This window comes from Mustelus asterias, chromosome 3, assembly GCF_964213995.1.
Source record: "Mustelus asterias chromosome 3, sMusAst1.hap1.1, whole genome shotgun sequence".
In the NCBI taxonomy this organism is placed as follows: Eukaryota; Metazoa; Chordata; class Chondrichthyes; order Carcharhiniformes; family Triakidae; genus Mustelus; species Mustelus asterias.
The window spans coordinates 10,080,895-10,104,370 of NC_135803.1; the positions used below are offsets into that span (position 1 = coordinate 10,080,895).

The following is a 23,476-nucleotide window of genomic DNA, read 5'->3' on the forward strand; positions in this document are numbered from 1 at the left end:
TGGACCAGGAAAGCTAAAAGATCACTAAGAGAAGAGTTCCGTAACACTTTGGCTTGAGAAGAGAATATTGCCATCACAAGCCACTGAGATCGACACACTCTATGCCAAACATCCATTTGCCCTCTAGGATAAGTGAAGCTCTCACAAATGTCACTCATCGTTTACGTTTAACTAACGCATTATATCTAAATTGCTTCTTCTCAATACCCTTAATAATTACCTTAAAATTGCTGACGACTGCCTATCTTAGGTATCTGCGGCTCCCGAACCCAAAATCTATCACATGGCGTCAGACGTAGGATCCACCGTAGCTGAGATGGCATTGGCTCAAAATTTGTGTAGCAGCAGTACGAGGTTGTCCTTGGATGCAAGTGGCATCGTGGTTAGCACTGCTGCCTCACAGTGCCAGGGACCCGGGTTCGGTTGCCTCGCAAACAACTAGCATTTTTAGGACAAATTGCCTTTTACGCTAGCTTGCTGAGAAAGTTGAAATGGAGTACACATTTCACTGTCTGCGACAGTAAGGCATTCCTGCACCAATCACAGTCTGAAATATTCTCATTAACATGATACTTGAGATGAAGTGGCTGAGTGAAATAGCTGAATTCTCAAAGCTTGTTCAAAAGTTCATTTGATGTACATTTTGTGTAAATAATTGTCTGTGTGGAACTTGTACATTCTCCTCGTGTCTGCGTGGGTTTCCTCCGGTGCACCGGTTTGCTCCCAGAGTCCAAAGATGTGCGGGTTGGATGGATTGACCATGCTAAATTGTTCCTTAGTGTCAGGCGGGCTAGCTAGGGTAGATGCATGGCGTTATGGCGATAGGGCCTGGGTGGGATTGTGCTCGGTGCAGACTCGAGGGCCGAATGGCCTCCTTCTGCACTGTCGGATTCTATGATTTTATAGTCAGGTAATTCTAGTAATGTTCGTACGTTATCCACTAGAAGTAACCGACAAATTAGGGAAATTATTTTGTACTTTAGGAATAGCTAGGTTAGCTAAGAAATAGATATATTTCTAATAAATAAGGGATAAGGGGATCTGGGGAACAGGTGGGGAGGTGGATTTGAGACCAGGGAGAGAGCAGCAATGATCTGTTTGAATGGCGGCGCAGGTTCGAAGAGCTGAATTTTCTCCCAATTCCAATGTCGCTATGTTCCTAAAAATTAGTTGTGAGAAGTCAATAAGTAAATTTTCTTTTCATAGGGAGAACTATAACAAATATGGATATCTAAGAAATTATATTTTTAGAATTATGTAGAACGCTAGCGAATTAGATCTGTTGAATTAGCTGACACAGCATCACTTTCTTCTCTCTTAAAAAAATATAAAGAATTCAAAGATGTTAACGACCAAGACAAGATAGAGATAACGGTCACAATGATTGTGTTCCTCGCAATGAGTTCATTAGACTCTACAAACATTCCTCAGCTGACTGCCAGACGCCTTCATACCTTCCATACACCAATAGCTGGCAAATAGCCTCCTACATGAGGTAAATCAAAAAGCGACATCAAGCAAAATGATAGACAGGGGTGACTGTTGACCAACCTGCTTGTATACCTGTCCTGTATTCATTGGTCAGAAACGTTTGCGGTGATTATTGACATAAGGTAAACGAACAGGCCCGAGCAATAAAGCATATCAAAGAATTCGAGGACACAGGAGGCATTTCTCGTCATGTGGCTGTCTTATTCAGCTGGAAGATGAACCAGGGAAAATGGAGGAAGACCGAGAGAAATTTCCCTAATACTTCGGCTGGAGAGCAGAATCTGCCAGCATAAGTTCTTGAGACCAACACACGCTGGGCCGACTGTACTTTAATCCACCAGCATCAGTGAGCCTTTCTCAACTGCCACGTGCTGTATAGATTTCCTGCACGTTTAGCAAATGCATCATACCTAAACTGCTGCTTCTTAATAAATCATCTTAAACTTACTTATGAATACTTTACTAATCTTAGGATTCTTTTTTTGATTCTGTCGCGGGATGTGAGCATCTGTGGCCATGCCAGCATACATTGCCCGTTCCTGATGCCCTTGGGAAGATGCCTTTTGCTTGAACCACTGCACTCCATGTGATGTAGGTACAACCATAGCGCTGTTACGAAGAAAGTTCTGAACAGCAACAGTGAAGGAACAGTGATATAGTTTAAAGTCGAAATGATGTGTGGCTTGAAGTGGAACCTGAAAAAAGTGGTGTTCCCATGCATATGCTGCAGTGGTTCTTCGAAGTGTAGAGATGGGGTTGGGAGATGTTATCGAAGGAGCCTTAGTGAATTGCTGCAATGTGTCTTGTAGATGGTACACACTGCTGCCACTGCGCGCCAGTTATGGAGGGAGCCAACTTTGAAGGTGGTGGATTCGGTGCTAATCAAATGGGCTATTTGGCCAGGATCATGTCAAGTTTCTTGAGTGTTTCTGAAAGTGCATTCATGCAGAGAAGTGGATAGTATTTCATCAGACTCCTGACTTGTGCCTTGTAGATAGATGGTGAGCCTGCTTTGGGGCGTCTGAAGATGAGTTACTCACCATAGAATTCCCAGCCTCTGATGTGTTCTCGTAGCCACAGGCTTTATATTGTTGGTCCAGTTCAGTTTCTAGTCTATGGACGGCTCGTAGAATATTGCGAATAGATCTGTGCCTCCCGAACCCAAACCCTTACACAACGTATTCACATCCTTCTCTCTGTTTCATTATAGCCCCTATTACTCTCGTCATCCAAGGTGTCTTGACTTTGGTCCCACTATCATTCACCCTTGTTATAAGCGGCCTGTGCCTGCAGCATTTTCCTCTTGAAGATTACTCGTTGTTTCATTACAGTTTTTCATGTCAATCTTACTCATTTTACCCATTTTATCCCATTGAAGTTCATCCTTTCCCAATTTAGAAGTTCTACTTTAGATTGGTCATTGCCTTTTTCCATTTCGAGCCGAAGGCGAATGATATTATGCTGACGCTTGCCCAAATACTCTGCCCAGGTACCTGATCCAATTTGGTCCACCTCATTCTAGAGCAGCAGCTCCAAAAATGTTTTTTTCCATACTTGAGCTAAGAACATACTGGTCAAGGAAATTCGCCCGAACATGTTTCAAATTTTCCTCTCCTCCTTCATTGTTTGCTCTAATACTATTGCTCAGCTCACTCTGCTTTTCAAGAAGGGTGAAAGAGGAAAACTAGGGAATTACAGACCCGCTAGTCTAAACTCTGTGATGCAGAAATTGTTGGAGTCCATAATCAATGATAGGTTAACTGAATACCTCGAAAATGTTCAGTTAATCAGGGAGTGCCAGCATGAAGTCATAACCGATAGATCATGCCGAACAAAACTCATTGATTTCCTTGAGGAGGGAATTTATGTAGTGGGCAATAGAATCTCTATGGATGTTGTTCATACGGACTTCCAGAAGGCATTTGATAAAGTCCTGCATGAACGATTGTTAACTAAGGTAGAAGCCCACGGAATTGATGGCAAATTACTGACATGGCTGGGAAACTGGTTGAGTGGCAGGCGACAGAAGGTAGGATAATGTGTAGGTATTCAAAATGGAAGGGTGTGACTCATACATCTGTGCTGCGGCCTCAATTATTCACAGTAATTGGACTTGGATAATGGCATAGATAATCATATATCCAAATTTGCTGATGACGCAAAGTTAGGTGGTATTGTAGACCATGTAGATATTAGCATGAATTACAAAGGGATATTGATAGACGAGGAGAATGGGCAAAACTGTGGCAGATGGATTTCAATGTAAGCAAGTGTGAGGTTATCCAGTCTGGGCCGAAAACTATGTATCAGGGTACTTTCTAGATGGTATGATGATAAATACAATGGAGTTCAAAGAGACTTTGGGTGAAGGGGGGAGGGGGGCGGTGGGGGTTCCGGTGCATAGATTTTTAAAATGCCACGTAAATGTGCAGAAAATAATCAAGAAGGCTAATGCAATGCTGGCCTTTATATCTAGAAGACTGGAGTATAATGACGCTGAAGTCATACTGCAGCTGCACAAAACGCTGGCTAGATGCCACTTGGTACTGTGAGCAGATCTGGGCACCACATCTTGGGAAGGATATATAGGCCTTGCAAGGAGTGCAGAATAAATTTGCAAGAATGATGCCTCGACTTCTGGGTGAGATTGCAAAAATTAGGGCTATTTTTCCTCGAAATTAGACGGGTTAAGGGGGTAATCTGATTGAAGCCTTCAAGATATTAACAGGAAAGGACAGGGAAAATAAAGATAAATTATTGCCACTGGATGCAGATTCTAGAACTAGGGGAAAACCATGGGCGGCACGGGTGGCACAGTGGTTGGCACTGTTGCCTCATAGCTCCACATGGAAACGAAGAATCAGTAGGCAAGGTTGGATGTGAAGAAAATCACCGAATATCTTCAATGAAGAGACACGGCCCTTTGTGTAACGGCAACTGCACTGAAACTCATCCCCACAGTCAAAATAAGTGATGCCAGGGATCGTTAACTTAAAACAAAATGGAACGTCGCGTGTGAGGAATCTTTTTAGTTGGACAATAAAATGATGAGCTTCTGAACCATTGAAATTTAATTACCAATTAAAATGGTATAAGAACGAGGTCTGAACGCGGTGAAGACTTCTGGGGGAATTCGGGGAATTCGTTCTGAAAATAAAAATGTGTATTTGATCGAAGCAAGGAATGTTGAAAATGTTGAAGGTTGCAATAGACTTTTCTGTTGATTGGTCAAACCTGTGCCACAAATTGAGCCATATAGGATATTGCAAAAGTATGCATGGAAAACACCTCGACATTTTTAAATTAAAATGAAGATTGTGTAATTAATGTATTGGGATGCAATAAGCAAGCCTGATTTATAATTTTGTTGCCTACAGACTTTAATACTCCCAACACGGACTGCATTGGCTGGTCTCCCACATTCTGCGCTCTGTAGGCTTGAAGTTCTCGAAACCTCGGTGACCTATGTTCCTACTCACCCCAAGTCCCATTCACCTTTCAGCCTTGTTCTCGCTGACCCCCATGAGCTCCCGGTAAAGCAACAGCTCATCTATGTGATCAATACATGCCCCCAACCCTCCCAGCTATCTGCGCCCACACTCTGAAGGGACCACATGTGCACGGCTGTGGATAACAAAAATAAACGAGGCTGCACATTTCAACAAATCACCCACTCAGACAAAAAGAAAATTAGAGCGAACTGTGATCTGCCCTAATGTAACGCTGACCTCATGAGCATTCCCGTTTTTAATTGCTACACCACTACTGGCCATATCTTTAGTTGCCAAGTCTTAAGCTCTGAAATTCCGTCCTTAAATCCCCTGCCACTCTGCCAGTCTTTCTTCGTTGTATGGATCGCTTAACATTATTTTCCTCAGTATCGACCACGTGTCTGATCACAAAGTCACCAGAAATCGCAACAGGGCAAAGGACGGTCATTCGGCCCATCCAGTGGGCGCCTGCCCACTAGCCCCACTCTCTTGCATTATGCCCAAATCCTTTGCTTTATAACGCTCTTGTGAAGTGCCTTGGGAAGTTTTATTACATTAAAGGTGTTGTTGTTGTCGGGAATAGGAAGAGAATGGCGTTCGTCAAAAGCGGAGTTCTCATGGAACAATTATAACAATCTAACATAGGGATGGAATTTAGGACACATTGCCTCCTGTGCAGAGATGCATGTGGGATGCCACAGAGATTTTTTTAAAAAACTTCGTTGATTATTTTGTCAGTAGATTCCCAATCTTCCAGGCATTTCCTTGCTGCGGGTTTTTACATTTATTTGATTCGCATCATTGCATCTCAAATATAGCATACGTTGCCACAGAATCCTCTTGCTTATGAAATTGAAATCTTTTTCCAGTTCTTTTATTTGAGTAACTTCTTACAATTTTATTCGTAACACTGCAACGTGAGTTTCAACTTGGAAATAGTGTTCCCATGAAAGCAACATCTGGCTCAATTGCATTGTGAACCCCATCAACTTTATATGTAAAGAATTGTCAAATATTGCGAAGGACAATGGGGGAAAGAGAAATGTTGTTGGGTTAAATGGCTAATTCTTGTAAGGAAAGAACAGAAGGCGAATGGTATGCTTCTGCTCTGTTTGAGTCAATGTTTCATTGGAACAATTTAACCCATCAAACATTTCCTCGTATTCATTTCTTGTCTCAGAAGGATAATATAACATTTAGGCGCAAAAATGCAAACCAGCAAACCAAAACTGGAGGACAGAATGGCAAATATTTCTACCGCAACAGTATATTTCCCAGGAGAACTTACATACGCTGGAATGAAAGTTATCCAAACGGCACAAAAGATAAGCATGCTAAAAGTAATGTGTTTCGCTTCGTTGAAATTATCAGGACGTTTTCGAGCTAGAAAGGCAGCCACGAAACACACGCAGGACAGAAATCCAATGTAACCTAATACACAGTAAAAGGCGATTGCAGACCCCACATGACATTCATAGACTATTATCTTCTTAAAATAATCACTGTTTTTCTCAGGATGGGGTGGCGATAGAGTTAGCCAGATAGCACATATTAAACTTCTTACAAGTGCAAGAATTAAAACTGTTAAACGCTGTTGTGTGGGTCCAAACCACTTCATGAGATTGTTGTTCGGAAGCGTTGCATTGAATGCCATCACCACAACAATTGTTTTGCACAGAACGCAAGAAGTTCAAAGAAATAAAGTAATATCAAATGCTACATGGCGTACTGCACAGGACCAGCCTGTAGGTTTTCCGATGAATGGAATTGAGCACAAAAAACAAAGCGTTAACGTGGTAAGAAGCAAAAAGCTCAACCCCGAGTTGTTCGCCTTAACAATAGGTGTGTGTCTGTGAAGGTAGAACGTTACAAAGACAATGATACTAATGCAGGCTCCAAGTAATGTGAGCGAGACCAAAATAATCCCCATGGTTTCCTCAAAGGAAAGAAACTGAATTTCCTTCGGTATGCATTGTTCTCTGTGATCATTAGACCGGTATTCCATCGGACAGCGAATGTATTCTGTTGAGTCTAAAGACAAACACAGTCTAAACTGAAAGTAACATGATTCAATTCATTCCATATTCGGAGATGAATCGTAGCTAAATTATTTGTGACATGTGTACTCCTGCTTATTCTTACCAGTCGTGTTGTTTATTTCACCCTCAGCACAGCGTATGCAGTCAAAGCAGCAAATGGGTTGAACTTTTATTGCTGCCCTTCTTGTTCCATTAGGACAGGGATCGGAGCAAACGGCTTTTGGAACCTTGTTTTAGAGAATAAAATGCAATAGATAGTCATCTTGCATTTTGTTTTTAGTCCCTTAACATTCATTGCCTTTAAGTGCGAATGGGTTGATATTCCTCGTGGGAGTGTAATCAGGGAATCCTGAATGTGCATGATCCCCATGTCCCTCCCCCCCCCCCCCCCCCGCCCCCCCACTCTCCTTTCTGAAAAATGTTGATTCATTCTTGGTCGCCATCTCCTCGCTCTTCCTTCTCTTATTTCTTCTGATAGTGATTCCTCGAATGTGAATCCATGCAGCATTTGCCAGCAAGCTATTTCAGCCCAAGATCTAAGTGTAAAGCGAAGTCACTGGCAAGAGTGAGTCACTGAAAGATGACTAGTTGCTCCACCTCTGCTTGGTTCCATCCGCTCCACACTCCAAAACTCAAATCCCCTTGGATTCTGGGGTATTTGATGTCATTAACTCATGTAAAAACACAACGTAAAAGGAAAACATGGCATAGAATGTATAAAGAAGGGTGGCACGGTGGCACAGTGGTTAGTACTGCTGCCTCACAGCACCAGGTACCTAGAAACATAGAAAAATTACAGCACAATACAGGCCCTTCAGCCCACAAAGTTGTGCCGAACGTTAGCGATTACTAGGCTTACCTATAACCCTCTATCTTAAGAACATAGAACATCGAACTGTACAGCACAGAACAGCCCTTCGGCCCAAGATGTTGTGCCGAGCTTTATCTGAAACCAAGATCAAGCTATCCCACTCCCTATCATCCTGGTGTGCTCCATGTGCCTATCCAATAACCGCTTAAATGTTCCTAAAGTGTCTGACTCCACTATCACTGCAGGCAGTCCATTCCACACCCCAACCACTCTCTGCGTAAAGAACCTACCTCTGATATCCTTCCTATATCTCCCACCATGAACCCTATAGTTATGCCCCCTTGTAATAGTTCCACCCACCCGAGGAAATAGTCTTTGACCGTTCCCTCTATCTATCCCCTTCATCATTTTATAAACCTCTATTACTTACTAAGTTCCATGTACTTATCTAAAAGTCTCTTAAAAGACCCTATCGAATCCGCCTCCACCACTGTTGCCGGCAGCCCATTCCACGCACCCACCACCCTCTAAGTGAAAAACGTACCTCTGACATCTCCTCTGTACCTACTCCCCAGCACCTTAAACCTGTGTCCTCTTGTGGCAACAATTTCAGCCCTGGGAAAAAGCCTCTGACCATCCACTCGATCAATACCTCTCAACATCTTATACACCTCTATCAGGTCACCCCTCATCCTTTGTCTCTCCAAGGAGAAAAGGCCGAGCTCACTCAACCTATCCTCATAAGGCATGCTCCCCAACCCAGGCAACATCTTTGTAAATCTCCTCTGCACCCTTTCTATGGCTTCCACATCCTTCCTGTAATGAGGCAACCAGAACTGAGCACAGTACTCTAAGTGTGGTCTGACCAGGGTCTTATATAGCTGCAACATTACCTCACGACTCCTAAACTCAATTCCTCAATTGATGAAGGCCAGTACACCATACGCCTTCTTAACCACAGCGTCAACCTGCACAGCTGCTTTGAGCGTCCTATGAACTCGGACCCCAAGATCCTTCTGATCTTCCACTCTGCCAAGAGTCCTACCATTAATATTATATTCCACCATCCTATTTGACCTGCCAAAATGAACCACCTCACACTTATCTGGGTTGAACTCCATCTGCCACTTCTCCGCCCAGTCTTGCATCCTTTCAATGTCTCGCTGCAACTTCTGACATCCCTCCACACTACCCACAACACCTCCAACCTTTGTGTCATCAGCAAACTTACCAACCCATCCCTCCACTTCCTCATCTAGGTCATTTATAAAAATCACAATGAGTAAGGGTCCCAGAACAGATCCCTGGGGAACTCCACCGACCTCCATGCAGTATATGACCCATCTATAACCATTCTTTGCCTTCTGTGGGCAAGCCAGTTCTGGATCCACAAAGCAATGTCCCCTTGGATCCCATGCCCCCTCACTTTCTCAATAAGCCTTGCATGGGGCACCTTATCAAATGCCTTGCTGAAGTCCATATATACTACATCTACTGCTCTTCCTTCATCAACGTGTTTAGTCATATCCTCAAAAAATTCAACCAGGCTCGGAAGGCACGAGCTGCCTTTGACAAAGCCATGCTGACTATTCTTAATCATATTATGGGTTCGATTCCTATCCTGGATCACTGTCTGCGTGGAGTTTGCACATTGTCCCTGTGTCTGCGCGAGTTTCCTCCGGGTGCTCCGGTTTCCCCCCACAGTCCAAAGATGTGCTGGTTATGTGGATTGGCCATGCTAAATTCTCCCTCAGTGTACCCGAACAGGCGCTGAAGTGTGGCGACTAGTGGATTTTCACAGCAGCTTCATAGCTGTGTGAATGTAAGGCTACTTGTTGCTAATAAATAACCTTCAACTTCAAAATTAAGTACACACTGCAAGTATTAACTTGATACGGGAACGGAGAAGCCCGGGGCACACGCTAGCAAAACTTTGAGGTTTTCGTCAGTTAAGAAGGCTGCCAGAAAAGTGTATAGGTTCCTTAGCTTGGCTTTCTACACAGGGATAGGGCACAAAAGTGAGGAAGTTATGCGTGACATTTATAAATCACTGCTTATGCCTCAAAGAATCATATAGTGCAGAAAGAGAATTCGGCCCATCGAGTCTGCACTGGCATTAATCCCACCCAGGCCCTATTCCCTAACCCCTCATATAAAGTTAACGTTTATTTATTAGTCACAGGTAAGGCTTACATTAACATTTAAATGAAGTCATGTGAAATTGCCCTAGTAGCCACAGTCCTGCGCCTGTTTGTGTCAATGCACCTAATCAGCGCGTCTTTCAGACTGTGGGAGGAAACCGGTGCAGCCGGAGTAAACCCACGCAGACAGTGGCCCAAGCGAGGGATCGAACCCGGGTCCCTGGCGCTGTGAGGCAGCAGTGCTAACCACTGTGCCACCATGCCGCCCCATACTGGAATGTCAGAATACTTTTGTGCACAGGAGAACAACTTGTACAGCAAGTGTCTGCAGCTGGAAAATGAGTGACGTGTTTGATGGTTCGAGGGTGGCAGAGTGGGGCGGGGGGTGGGGGGGGGGGGGTTGGTTTGGTCCTGGTGTAGGGTGGGTTGTGTTAGCATGGTTGGTTGGTCCTCCGGTGTGGTAGGATGTGTCTTTTGCTGACAGGATGAGCTGGATGAGCTGAGATGGAATATGGAGCAAGGTTTGGGGGTCTATAGCATAGCAGGGGAATGTCGGGGTAAAGTCAGGTGGTGGAGGTTGCCGGAGGTCGGGAGGATAGGCGGAGAAAGGAATCATTCTGGGTAGTCGGTGAGGGGATGAGGGCTAGTTCTGGTGTCACGCGAACTTAAAGTAGATCTTTCGGCACTTCTAGCATGCTCTGCTATTCAATAAGATACAGTAAGTAGTCTCACAACATTCACCCGATGAAGGAGCAGCGCTCCGAAAACTCGTGCTACCAAATAATCCTGTTGGCCTTTAACCTGGTGTTGTGAGACTACTTACTGTGCCTACCCCAGTCCAACGCCGGCAACTCCACACCATTCAATAAGATGATGGCTGATCTGTTTGTATTGTCAAGTTAGTCTGGTTCCAGCAGTCAGCTACATGTGTCAAGACTTTTTGTTGGGGTTTGCACTGCAGTTTGCACTTTTAAGAAATCCGTTTTTCAAGCCGGGGGAAACAATTCCCACTACTCCCTGTTTTTCTGTCTGTCACTCAAATTCATATCCAAGCTGCCACAGTCAGTATAGTCACTTAAATGCTAATTTGTCGGTTATGTGGTATGCTATCGAAAGCATGTTTATTGTCCATTCAGAAGATGTTAACTATACGGCTCTGAATGATCTCTTGTTTTGCCTCATCAAAGAAATCAGCTCAATCAGTCAGACGTGATTTGATGTTACTATATCGGTGCTGATCTTTGTTGCCTTGCTTATATTTTTCCAAATCGCAGTTAATTTTGTTTCAGATTCTTTTCCCTCAAAATATCCGCAACAAATATATTACCGCGGTTGTCGCTTTATCCTTACTCCCATTTTAATCAAGGATGGAAATTTAACAATCTTCAGATACTTCGCACCGCATCCATATCTAAGGAGGATTGGCAAATTGTGTTTAAGAGTCTCCACTGTTTCAATCCTTTCTTCCCTCAGAGTGCTTGGATGCATCACAACCCAACCGACTGATTTCTCCAGTGGACGTACTGCCTGCAATTAAGAGTCTCCTCTTTATCTATTTTAACCAGCGTGATAGCTTAATTCTCCTTCGAAGCTCCATTGGCACAATCACCTTCTCCAGGGAAGTCAGGTCAGTGTATCGATTTATATATCGCCGATGCTTTCTACGCCCACAAGAAGAGCTCATTCTCAGTGCTTAACAATCTGGGGGTGGAGGGCCTGGGGGAAATGGGTGTCGGGAGTATCCCACATGGCAGGGTGTATTATGGAACGTGATGATGTCGCGCGCATTCATGACGTCAACACGCCAATTTCCGGTAGTACGGCAGGCGACAGGGTCAGAAAGTCAGAAGTGTCAAGTTCAAAGTTAATTCATTAATTAACTGAACGCCTCACTACAATAATATCGTCAAATGGCAATAAGACACCGTCAGGGCAACGTTTACGACAGGTAGGAATTCGTTCTTTTTAAGGCCAAGTTTTTATTTTGGGCGGGATTTACAACTGTAGCTGAGACCAGAGCCCCAGACTCTGCTCACTGTAGGGACGGTTCATCAGAGTGGACACAGGAAGCTTTTGGACATTTTTCATGAGAAGACGCCTCTGGTTCAGACAGCTCCTTGACAGAATATTTTTCTGTGCGTTATCGCAGGGTGAGGGGTGAAAGGTGTCTGAAACAAATTGGGATTGTTGTCTCAATTGGAGCCAAAACCTCCAGTGAGGAGGAATGAAGAATTGGGAGGTGGAGGAGGAGAAGGATTAGGAAGTGGAGGAGAGGGGTGAGGGGAAGAAGGGAACATTCGGAGTCTCAGGGTGCAGTTGTTCCTGTCGAGGGGGAAAGAGCTGCACCATACCCCGATGGTTGCAGGCGAACTTATTTCACCACAAGGATTTACAAGCAGAGACCTAGCTACCTGCGACGGTTCCCATTAGATCGTTGAATCTTTTGTAGCATTAATACCCAAGTCCTCATCATCACCTCAACACTGTTGACCTCGTCGGCCATCTCCTCCCATGCAGCATGAGTCTGCCTGAGCATCCTCATCTTCCCAGTGTCCAACATAAGCTAGTGACACCTGTTATGTATTGCATGCAAGAGCACACCAGGGCAGTCTCACCGAATCTGGGGGCAGCAATGCCCATTTCGAACACATCTCCCTTCACTCCGATGGCACAAACATCTATGCATGGAAAAATGTAACAAATGTTCAACTCCCTAAAGCCAAAACGTGGGAGACTTGCAGAATTTGAGAACTTCCACTACCCATGAAGTTGGCATGGTTAGCTAAAATGTAAAGTAAAATCAGAAAAGGCTGGGAAGTACAGGCCTGACGAGACCTTTGGAGCGAGAAACGGAGTCAAAGTTTTGAGTCCATATAACTCTTCTTCAGAGCTGAAGACAGGTAGAGCTTTGAGAAAGGGTCTTGTGCACTCGAAACGTCAGCTCTTTTCTCTCCTTATAGATGCTACCAGACCTGCTGAGATTTTCCAGCATTTTCTCTTTTGGTTAGATAGAGCTGCGTTGGGTTTTATACTGTTTTTGAGAGCGTGGTGGAGCAGGTGCACAAAAATAGATGGTCGGTGATAAGGGAACTCAGGAGAGAGTTGACAAAGATGCCATGGACACAAGCCAAAGGGTCTGACGATGCATAAAAGGCCACCAGTGAATGATCTTGGCCCCTATTTGACTGCACTCTCCCTTTGACTATCCTTTTGCTATTGATATGGTTTTAAAAGACGCTTAGTTATGTTCAATGTTAGCCATCAATTTATTCTCATACTCGCTCGCTCTGCCGTCTAATTTCAGTTTACAAACCTCCATATTTCAATGTTCTGCTTGACTCTCGATTGCATTATGAAATCGACATGTGTCATAAGAGTATTTTTTCCTGTCTCATTCTAATATCTCTGCCTTTTGCCATCCAGTGAACTCGAAATTTCGACATACCTCCTCCGCGCATTCGACCCCCCACCCCCCGCTCCCCGCCCCGCCAACACCACCACTACTACCGTGCCACCCGCTCCAACAAGCAGTGGCACACAGAATGAACAATGCATGTCCCTCGAACTCCAGATGGCCCATATAAGTGTGGCACTTCGGTATATGATTGATCCAAGAATGCAAATTAAGAGTTTTGCATTGATATTGCGCCTTTCACTACCGCTGGATTTCGCAAATCTGTAGCTTTGATTTTTTTTATTCATTGTGAGACATGGGCGTCACTGGCTGGCCAGCATTTATTGCCCATTTCTAGTTGCTCTTGAATTGAGTGGCTTGCTCGGCCATTTCAGAGGGCAGTTGAGAGTCAACCACATTGCTATGGTTCTGGAGTCACATGTAGGCCAGAGCAGGTAAGGATGGCAGATTTCCTTCCCTGAAATATATGAGTGAACCAAATGTGTTCGTACAACAATCGACAATGGTTTCGTGGTCAACAGTAGGTGATGTTCTAATCTAGGAAAGATGGCAGAACAAGGTTTCAGAAACAAAAATGTGATAGTGACATTGATTTAAAAAATAATGTTGCTCAGGACGCCGGAAGAATGCCATTCCTTATGAATGAAATACAACAATGGCATATTTTAAGAGTGGGGGGGGGGGGGGGCGGGGCGGGGAGGGTACAGAATGAAACCTGATTTAACTTCTCATTCAAAACATGGTACCTCCATTAAAGAAGCATTCCCTCAGAGCTACACTACGACATCAACATTGTTGAGTTAAGCTCTCTCGAGAGGTTCTTTATTCCCAACGTTCCGACTGAAGTGAAAGCGCCACCCGCTCACCACTACTGATAACTTAATGCTACCTCACACTAATCACTCCAGCATAATATTGAAGAAAAAGATTCGAGCTAATAAAGAAAAGATGTTAAGTCACTCTGAGAAGGCAAAAGAATAATAGTCAGCAGCCAAAAAGGCCTTGCCGATTTAACTACATATCCTGGCTTTTAATTGAATGCAAGCCAATGTTCCTTGACACAAAGAGCTTCCTGGACATAGATTAAATAGAAGCGAAACAAATTTATTCAAAGGGGCGGAATTGTTTTTCAGCAAATTACATCCATTTCAAAGAAAAATTAAATCCATGTTTTACAATTGAGGTCTGATGAGTCTAGCATAGAGGAAGCTCTGTTGTGTTTTGCGTCCCTCTACGATTATCTCCCCTCGCTTTACCCTCCCTCCCACACGTCCGCCTCTGCCTCTGTCCCAAGCACATTCCGACTGTGAAATAGACGTTAAAGTGACGACTGATTTGAGTACAAGCAGCCACAAAGTTACATTTGTCCAGAGTGAAATTCGGACATTTTACAAGCACTTTGTAGCACGGGCGGCACGTTAGCACAGTTGTTAGCACTGCTGCTTCACAGCTCCAGCGACCTGGGTTCGATCCCCGGCTTGGGTCATAGAAATCATAGAAACCCTACAGTGCAGAAGGAGGCCATTTGGCCCATCGAGTCTGCACCGACCACAATCCCACCCAGGCCCTACCCCCACATATTTTACCCGCTAATCCCTCTAACCTACGCATCCCAGGACTCTAAGGGGCAATTTTTTTTTTAACCTGGCCAATCAACCTAACCCGCACATCTTTGGACTGTGGGAGGAAACTGGAGCACCCGGAGGAAACCCACGCAGACACGAGGAGAATGTGCAAACTCCACACAGACAGTGACCCGAGCCGGGAATCGAACCTGGAACCCTGGAGCTGTGAAGCAGCAGTGCTAACCACTGTGCTACCGTGCCGCCCCCACGGGTCACTGTCTGCGTGGAGTTTGCACATTCTCCTCGTGTCTGCGTGGGTTTCCTCCAGGTGCTCTGGCTTCCTCCCACAGTCCAAAGATGTGCGGGTTAGGTTGATTGGCCATGCTAAAATTGCACTTAGTGTCCTGAGATGCGTAGGTTAGAGGGATTAGTGGGTAAAAATATGTAGGGGTATGGGGTTAGGGCCTGGGTGGGATTGTGGTCGGTGCAGACTCGATGGGCCGAATGGCCTCTTTCTGGGCTGTAGGGATTCTATGATTCTTTGTAGTTTATCCCAATGTTCAAACTCGTAACATTAAAATAACGATAACAGCATTTACTACGAGTCAAGACATTTGCTTCAGCAAGGTTGCATTACAAAGCCTTGGAGACAGAATTAAAGATTCTTGGAAGCCATTTTCTCCATTATATGCTTCTTGGTGTTCATTTCTTTTTTCAGCAGGATAATGTGGCATTTGGGAGCAAAAATACAGAAAACCAGGCCAAAACTGGATGCCAAAATCGCAAACACTTCCACAGCTACGGTATATTTACCTGGGGAACTTATATAGGCTGGAATGAAAGTTATCCAGACAGCGCAGAAGATAATCATGCTAAACGTGATGTGTTTAGCTTCATTGAAATTGTTTGGAAGTTGTCGAGCTAGAAATGCCACCACAAAACACACACAAGACAGAAATCCAATATAGCCAAGCACACAATAAAAGGCTATCGGCGAACCTACATTGCATTCAAAAACAATGATTTCCTTAAAATAATCACTGTTCATAAGAGGATAAGGAGGTGATATTCTTAGCCAAAGCGTGCATATTAAACATTGCACTAATGTAAGTGCACAAACAGAAAGGCGTTGCTGAACAGGCCCAAACCACCTCATCTTGTTACTGCCTGGAAGAATTGCACTAAATGCCATCACCACAACAACTGTTTTGCTCAAAACGCAAGAAATGCAAAGAACAAAAATGATGCCAAATGCTGTGTGACGTAACACACAAGACCAGGGGGAAGGTTCTCCAATGAATGTAATCGAACACAGGAAACACAGAATCAATGCAAAAAGAAGCAGGAAACTCAACTCCGAGTTGTTAGCTTTAACGATAGGAGTATCTCTGTACGCATAAAACAACACAAATACACCGATCGTTAGACAGGCTCCAAACAGTGCTAATGTCAACAAAATAATTCCCATCAGTTCGCCAAAAGAAAGAAATTCAATCTCCTTCAATATGCACTTGTCTCGTTGTCGGTTCGAGCGGTATTCCCATGGGCATTTCATGCAATCTGGAGAATCTGAAAGAAACATAAATACATAGAAACTAAAACTAGCAAGAAAGAAAACTCTATTTGCACTAAATAATACAATTATTAAAAATCCCAGCGGTGAAATTTCCCCTCCTCTTACTTTGTTAGTAACACAGCAAATTAAGCAATAATTTGTTTAATGTCTGCGTTTCGAGGGAAAAAAACAAACATCTGAAAAATGTTCCTTCGCGCGATGCCCTTTCATTGAAAAATCAGAGGGAAACAGTTCTCACCAAGCACAGAGCCACACAATGCAATTCCCCCCTTGTCTGTACCTGTGCTGTTGCTAATTTCTCCATCAGCGCATTTTATGCAGTCAAAGCAGCAAATGGGTTGTCCTTTCCTTGTGGCTTTTCTCGAACCATGTGGGCAACTTTCGGAGCAAACTGCTCTTGGAACCTTATTATAAAGAAGATAGAGTCACTTTATTATTTATCCCGCGATATTTCGAAGTTCGCTCCAATATTTAAGGAAAGTGAAAGGGAGATTTCAGGAAATTCTAGGCGTGTTAACGTACTAATTAGTAACAGAAAGACTGGGCACTTGGGGGCATTTCAGATGACTGGAGTGACCAATTGTGGATTTGTGGAAGGTAGGTCATCTCTCACCAGCCAACTGAAATGTTAGCGAAATTAAAGTCGAACTCGGGAAAATGAAATAACAAAAATAAAACTAATAGCATTTTGAACTTTAGAATTTAAAGTTTATTTATTAATCACAAGTAGGCTTACATTCACACTGCAATGAAGTTACTGTGAAAATCCCCCAGTCGCCACACTCCGGCGCCTGTTTGTGTACACTAAGGGAGAATTTAGCATGGCCACGGTACCAAACCAGCAAATCTTCTGGACTGTGGTCGAAACTGGAGCACCCGGAGGAAACCCACACAGACACAGCGAGAATGTGCAAACTCCATACAATGACCCTAGCCGGGAATCGAACACAGGTCCCTGGCGCTCTGAGGAAGCAGTGCGAACCACTGTGCCACCGTGCCGTCATGAGCGAGAATGGAAGGCAGGGATGTTTCTCAACAATTATAAAAGCCATTGTTAGACTGCATCTGGCAGCTGTGTCCAGTCCTGGCCCTGCACCTTAGAAAGGATGTACTTAGACGTGGAAAGGATGCAGCACATTAGATTGTGCGGAGAGATGATAGAAACTCAGATTATATTCCCTAAAACAAAGGGAGTTTGATTATAGTTCTGGGAGTTTTAATGGAATTGCTCAGGTTGGTGTGTGTGTGTGGGCGGGGGGCGGGGGGGGGGGGGGGGGGGGGGACGTTTCTGCTGGTAAGGCAATCTCAAATATTAGTTTAAATCCCGCTTCGGCAGCGGAGGAGTTTAACTCCAGTTAATAAGCAAATCAATAATAAAAGCCAATATGCGAACAGTGATCATGTAACTACCAGATTTGTGAGTAAATCTGTACGTCACATTTTCCTTGCAGGGAAGGAACACGACGTTCCTTACCCGGTTTTGCTGCAATGTATCTCCAGGCTCACATCAATGTGGTAGACCCTTAACTGCCCGCTAAAATTGCGAGCAAGCCCTTATATTAAGGGCAATTAGATTTGGACCATAAATGCCCCTGTTCCAGTCACGCCCCAATCCAGGAAAGGGAGAAAAATGCGAGGCATAAACGCACAGGCAGACCATTCAGGGGAGAATTCAGGGCATAGTTATTCACGGAAAGGATGGTGTCAGTGAAACTCTGTCCGACAGATTGAGATAGATGCAACGCTAATACTGTTAAATGTGAGATCCATAAGATTTTGATTCACGAGTCATTCTCTAAATATCACTAGACAGCTAAAATTGCCGAAGAGAGCATGCATACTGAAGCACTTGATTTCAGTACAATTACATTTAGGAAGGTGCAAGACTGCTATTTTCGATCTTATCTACGCTATTCGGCGCATTGTTGCATCTTTATCGTGGGGATCGGTGGCACAGTGCTTCGCACTGCTGCCTCACAGCGCCAAGGACCTGGGTTCAATTCCCGGCTTGGATTACCGTCTGTGTAGAGTCTATCCGTTCTCCCCATGTCTGCGTGAGTTTCCTCCGAGTGCCCCGTTTTCCTCCCATAATGCAAAGATGTGTGGGTTAGGTTGATTGGCCGTGCTAAATTGCCCCTTAGTGTCAGGGGGACTCGTTGGGTAAATGCGTGGGGTTATAGGGATAGGTCCTGGGTGGGATTGTGATCGGTGCAGACTCGATGGGCCGAATGGCCTCCTTCTGCACCGTAGGGATTCTATGATTCTATTGTCCCTACCGCAATCTGACCTCCATTCCATACAATTGCTTCGTCCTTTATCACAAATTCCTGGCCTGGGGGAGCCGATCGGTCATAGACTCCAACACCTACAATATCCACTCCGCCAGCGGAATTGGGCTGCCAGTTTACGATATCATATGTGGCCACCGGGTCTCCATTTTCATCAAAATAGATATTTTCACCGATCTTGGTAGTGAAATTGACTGTTTTCATATAATGCAGAAGCTTTGAAATAGAATCAAGAAAGTAGAATTTAACAACATTTTGTTTGGAAGAAACTTGAGACTTTTAATATCGCTTTTATTTCCAATAAGAACTTAAACAGTTTATAGATATACTAATTTTAAATTATCCGACCGTGTAAAAATTGACCCTCTTACCTGCCAAGGTTGAAAACTTGAGATATTTGCACAATCTTTTTGGGGAAATGGTCCGTTGCCATTTTCACACGACAGCATATTGTGAAGAGCGTGGGCTATTGCGTACGTAGCTTTATATACATTGTAAGTAACTCTGTACTGCGAAACATCAGTAAATTCATTGTGTACTGTTTGTAAATCCTCTCCTCCGGTGCACTCTTTAAACAAGGCAGGTTGCACTTGATCTGTTTTGTTCGCTGTACTCATCAGCGTACAGCCAAAGGTTGATTCCCAAAACTCCTTCACTAAAAGGTTGCCTGGATATAGAGAAGGATGGACATCCATGAGAAATTCTCTCAGTCCTGGTATATCGACCTGGCGAATTGCGACTCCGAGTGTGCCAGAGACAAATCGTCTGCTTTCTTCCTGAGGTAGAAATTGCGTGGATACCCAAGCCTCGCTTCCTATCCATTGCACACCCGTCACGTTCTGTCGTACAATCTCATTCAGTAAAACTGTCATTTCCGCAGGCGCAACGAACGCCACAACTATTTTAGTGGAAGATTTCTTTACAGCATCTACGATTCTCAGTAACTTGTCTCTGGGGTCTGTTCTGTGAATGGATTCGGAGAAAGCAATGCAAACACCTAATTGTTGGACGGCTTCGGTGAAAGCTTGCATCCCAAAATTACCGTAATCATCGTTGTTTTTGATCGTCCCGATCCATGTCCAACCAAAGCGCTTTACGAGTTGGGCTAAGGCTCTCGCCTGGAAATAGTCGCTTGGTATGGTTCTGAAAAATGATGGATATTTCTTCCTGTTACTCAGGCATGCGCAGGTGGAAAAGTAGCTGACCTGTGGAGAATTCAAATGGAAGCATGTTAAATTTCACTCTGAGGACAATGATAATTCTTCATTGACTTCCCAGTAAATGGTGGAAATATTCAAGTCAGGCTGCATCTGTGGAAGAAAGTGTTATGGTTACATAATGCCCCTCGTGAGGGGTGAAAATTGTAACATTAACTTAGATTTACTCTTTTTCTGAGAGTTTCCATACTCTGTACACTCTGGAGTGAAACCAGGGGTATACGGCTTCAGTTACATGGACAATGTTGGCCGGATTTTCCGGCAGCGCTCGCCGTGAAACCGGAAAATCCCACCCGAGGTCAACCGTGCTCCGCCCCTCGTCCGATCCGACTCGCGTGGCCGGGCGGAAGGGTGGATTTGTCAGGAGGTTTCCGAGAGAAGATGAGCAAATAATTTGCTGTCTACACAGACGGTAATACACAACACCGTGGCACAGTGGTTAGCACTGCTGCTTCAAAGCGCCAGGGTTCGATTCTGGGTTTGAGTCATTGTCTGTGGGGAGTCAGCACGTTCTCCCCGTGTCTGCGTGTGTTTCCTCAGCGTGCTTAGGTTTCCTCTTACAGTCCGAAAGACGTGCTGGTTAGGTGCATTGGCTATGCTAAATTCTCTCCCTCAGTGTACCCGAATAGGCACCGGAGTGGGGCCACTAGGGGAATCGCACTGTAATTTCATTGCAATGTTAATATAAGCCTACTTGTGACACTAACAAATAAACTTAAAAACGGTTATAATGGGAAACATTGAACGGTCTTGGGCAAACAGCATCTCCAAAAAAAGGTCGATTCATTTTTTTCCATGTGGCATGATTCCATGATTGAAATATCTGCCATCATTTATATCGCCTTTGTTCCTTCTTTTGGCTTGAATTTGGTCGTGTAAATTGAATTAAGGGAACAGCAACTTACCTCCAAGTTTACTGGTTCACTACTGAACCAGGTTCTTCATCAAATTTAATTGGAATGTTTCCCAATGTGAAAGAGCAATGCACCAGAATCAGAATAAATGAAGCTGGAGCCAATAGGGCAGAGGGAATGAAAGGCAAAAATATCACACCAGCGAATCGATGAAATTAAAACAAAATGCTGGAGTTCGAAAATAGAAACTGAAAGTTCCGCAAGAGCTCAGCAGGTCCGGCAGCGTCTGTGAAGCGAGAAACAGATTGTTTCAAGTCCAATGTGACTCTTCTTCGAAACTGTTCCGAAGTTGCAAAGAGTCATGTTAGCCTCGAAACTTTAATTTTGTTTCTCTGATCTCAGATGTTGCCTGTCCTGCAGAGTCTTTCCAGCACTTTCTGTTTCTATTGCGAGCTAGTTGAGCTTTGCACAAGGGAGAGTGCGCGGAACGTGGTCCTGAGGAACCAGCATGGTGGCACAGTGGTTAGCACTGCTGCCTCACAGCGCCAGGGAGCCAGGTTCAATTCCCAGCTTGGGTCACTATCTGTGAGGAGTTTGCTCGTACTCCCCATGTCTGCGTAGGTTTCCTCTGGGTGCACCGGTTTCTTCCCACATTCCAAAGGTGTGCGGGTTAGATGGATTGTCAATGCTGAATTGCCCCTTTGTGTCAGAGGAGACTAGCTAGGCTAAATGCATGTGATTATGAGGATAGGGCCTGTTTGGGATTGTGGTCGTTGCAGACTCGATGGCCCAAATGGCCTTCTTCTGCACTGTAGGATTCTACGAAACGGAGCAAATTTGATCAGAACCGGAAGTAACATCTGACCAGTGAATTTAGAAGCTGCCGTCTTGACTGGCCAGTATTTTTCAATCTACTTTCAGTTAAAAAAAATGTTCAGAATAGCATCGCTGATACCATTCGTTTAAAATATCTTTAAATGGAAGAAGCCATTTGTGAACATAGAATGTTACAGCAGAAACACAGTCCACTCTGCCCAACCACTCAATTTTTCTTTCCTTCGCATTTCTTCACCCCCCGCCCCCCCCCCCCCCCGCCCCGCCCTCTCCCCGCACAATCAAGGTGCAATTCATTCCTTTGCCCCCATGAATTTGCCCAGCTCCTCCTAATGGAATGTGTGCTATTCACCTGCCCCCATTCCATGTGGTTGCGAACACTTGCCAATATTTGAGGAGTAAGGATTCCCTGAATTCTATCTTGGATTCACGAGTGACTATATTCTTTTTGTGGTACCTTGCTTTGGACTCTTCCACACAAGGAAGCATCTCTTGGTCAAAGCTAGTGAAGCCATTCTTAATCATAATGAATTCTCCCAAGTTACCCTTCAGCCTTCTCTCCCAGAGAGAAGAATCACAGTCTCCCCAGCCTTTCCTGATAGCATTGCAAAGTCAGGTAAACTGCGGGTCATTATTGTTAACCATTGCAATACCCTTTCCTGAGTCCTCTTTGCATTTAACCATAATTTGGACTAAGTAAAAAGCACTGCTTAGCAATTTGGGGCATGTTTAGTTTCCTATTGATAATGCCGAGCCCAGTGTAGGTATTAATAATATTAGTTAGTTTGTAAATATATTTTCATCAAGAAATAGCTTCCATGAAATTCACGTTTAATGTGCATTGCGGCCTAATAACCCAACATTAAAAATAAATAAACTATCACTTTGTCGGTAATTGTGGTGGTTTTAATTCAGCTATGCTCATTGATCTATATAACATACGTGGTTAGATATCTTACCATAGGGATCCTGAATGGACCGATTAAGGTGGCCATTGCCACAGAAAGCGATGATGCAATATCGCCGACAATGGCAGGGACAGTCGAAGACATTGTGCAAGGAAAATTGGAAGACCTATCTTCACCTCTGTTCAAAAACTCAAAAGTTAATTTCAGAGTTAAAGGCGGCATGGTACAAGTATCATAAATCCGGTAACCCAGTGTAACATTAGGAAGCAGCCCTGGATTCTTGTTGATTTCTTCAATGGCGAAAATCATCGCCAGCACAAAGCGAAAACCCCTGGACCAAAAGCTGTAGAAAAGAAGACAATGCATTTTTGTCTGGATGAAATTGGCAGTGATTGTTTTAATTTCACAGATCCGGTAATGTTGTCAATATTTTGCTTTCAAATACCAGCATTGCGTCCGAATTGATTATGTTGAATGAGGAAACCATATTGATTTTGAAATATTGCACCCAAGAGCTTAACAATTCACTAAATGGCACAGTTAAAGATTCTGAAACTGCAATGCAAACCAAAAGTCAATAATGGAGTCGGTTACTTCGGCAGAAAGGCCTTTAAAAGGTAATATTCAGTCACAATCTTCTCATGCATTTTCGATGGCGAGGAGTTATTCTACAAGTATATATCTAAATTGACATTTCTTTGCGAATCCTCTTTAAAGCCTGAAAAAGTTATGACTTCACTTCACCATTGCCATGTGACGAAAACCCAGTGGTGGGCTATTCGCTGCTAAAATAATAGGATTAGCACGTTGGGCGGCACGGTAGCACAGTGGTTAGCACTGCTGCTC

At 44.1% G+C, this 23,476-nt stretch overlaps 1 protein-coding gene across 1 annotated transcript; it reads right to left on the minus strand.

The window, feature by feature from the left end:
- Nucleotides 1-15,608: 15,608 nt before the first annotated feature.
- LOC144486706 (extracellular calcium-sensing receptor-like) lies at nt 15,609-22,951 on the minus strand. The gene is made up of 5 exons (XM_078204715.1): nt 22,682-22,951; nt 19,189-20,022; nt 18,806-19,033; nt 16,810-16,933; nt 15,609-16,522 (listed from the first exon to the last, which is right to left on the minus strand). The coding sequence occupies exons 1-5, from the start codon at nt 22,937-22,939 to the stop codon at nt 15,609-15,611; spliced, it is 2,358 nt and encodes a 785-aa protein (XP_078060841.1). The 5' UTR covers nt 22,940-22,951.
- Between the last annotated feature and the right edge of the window lie 525 nt (nt 22,952-23,476).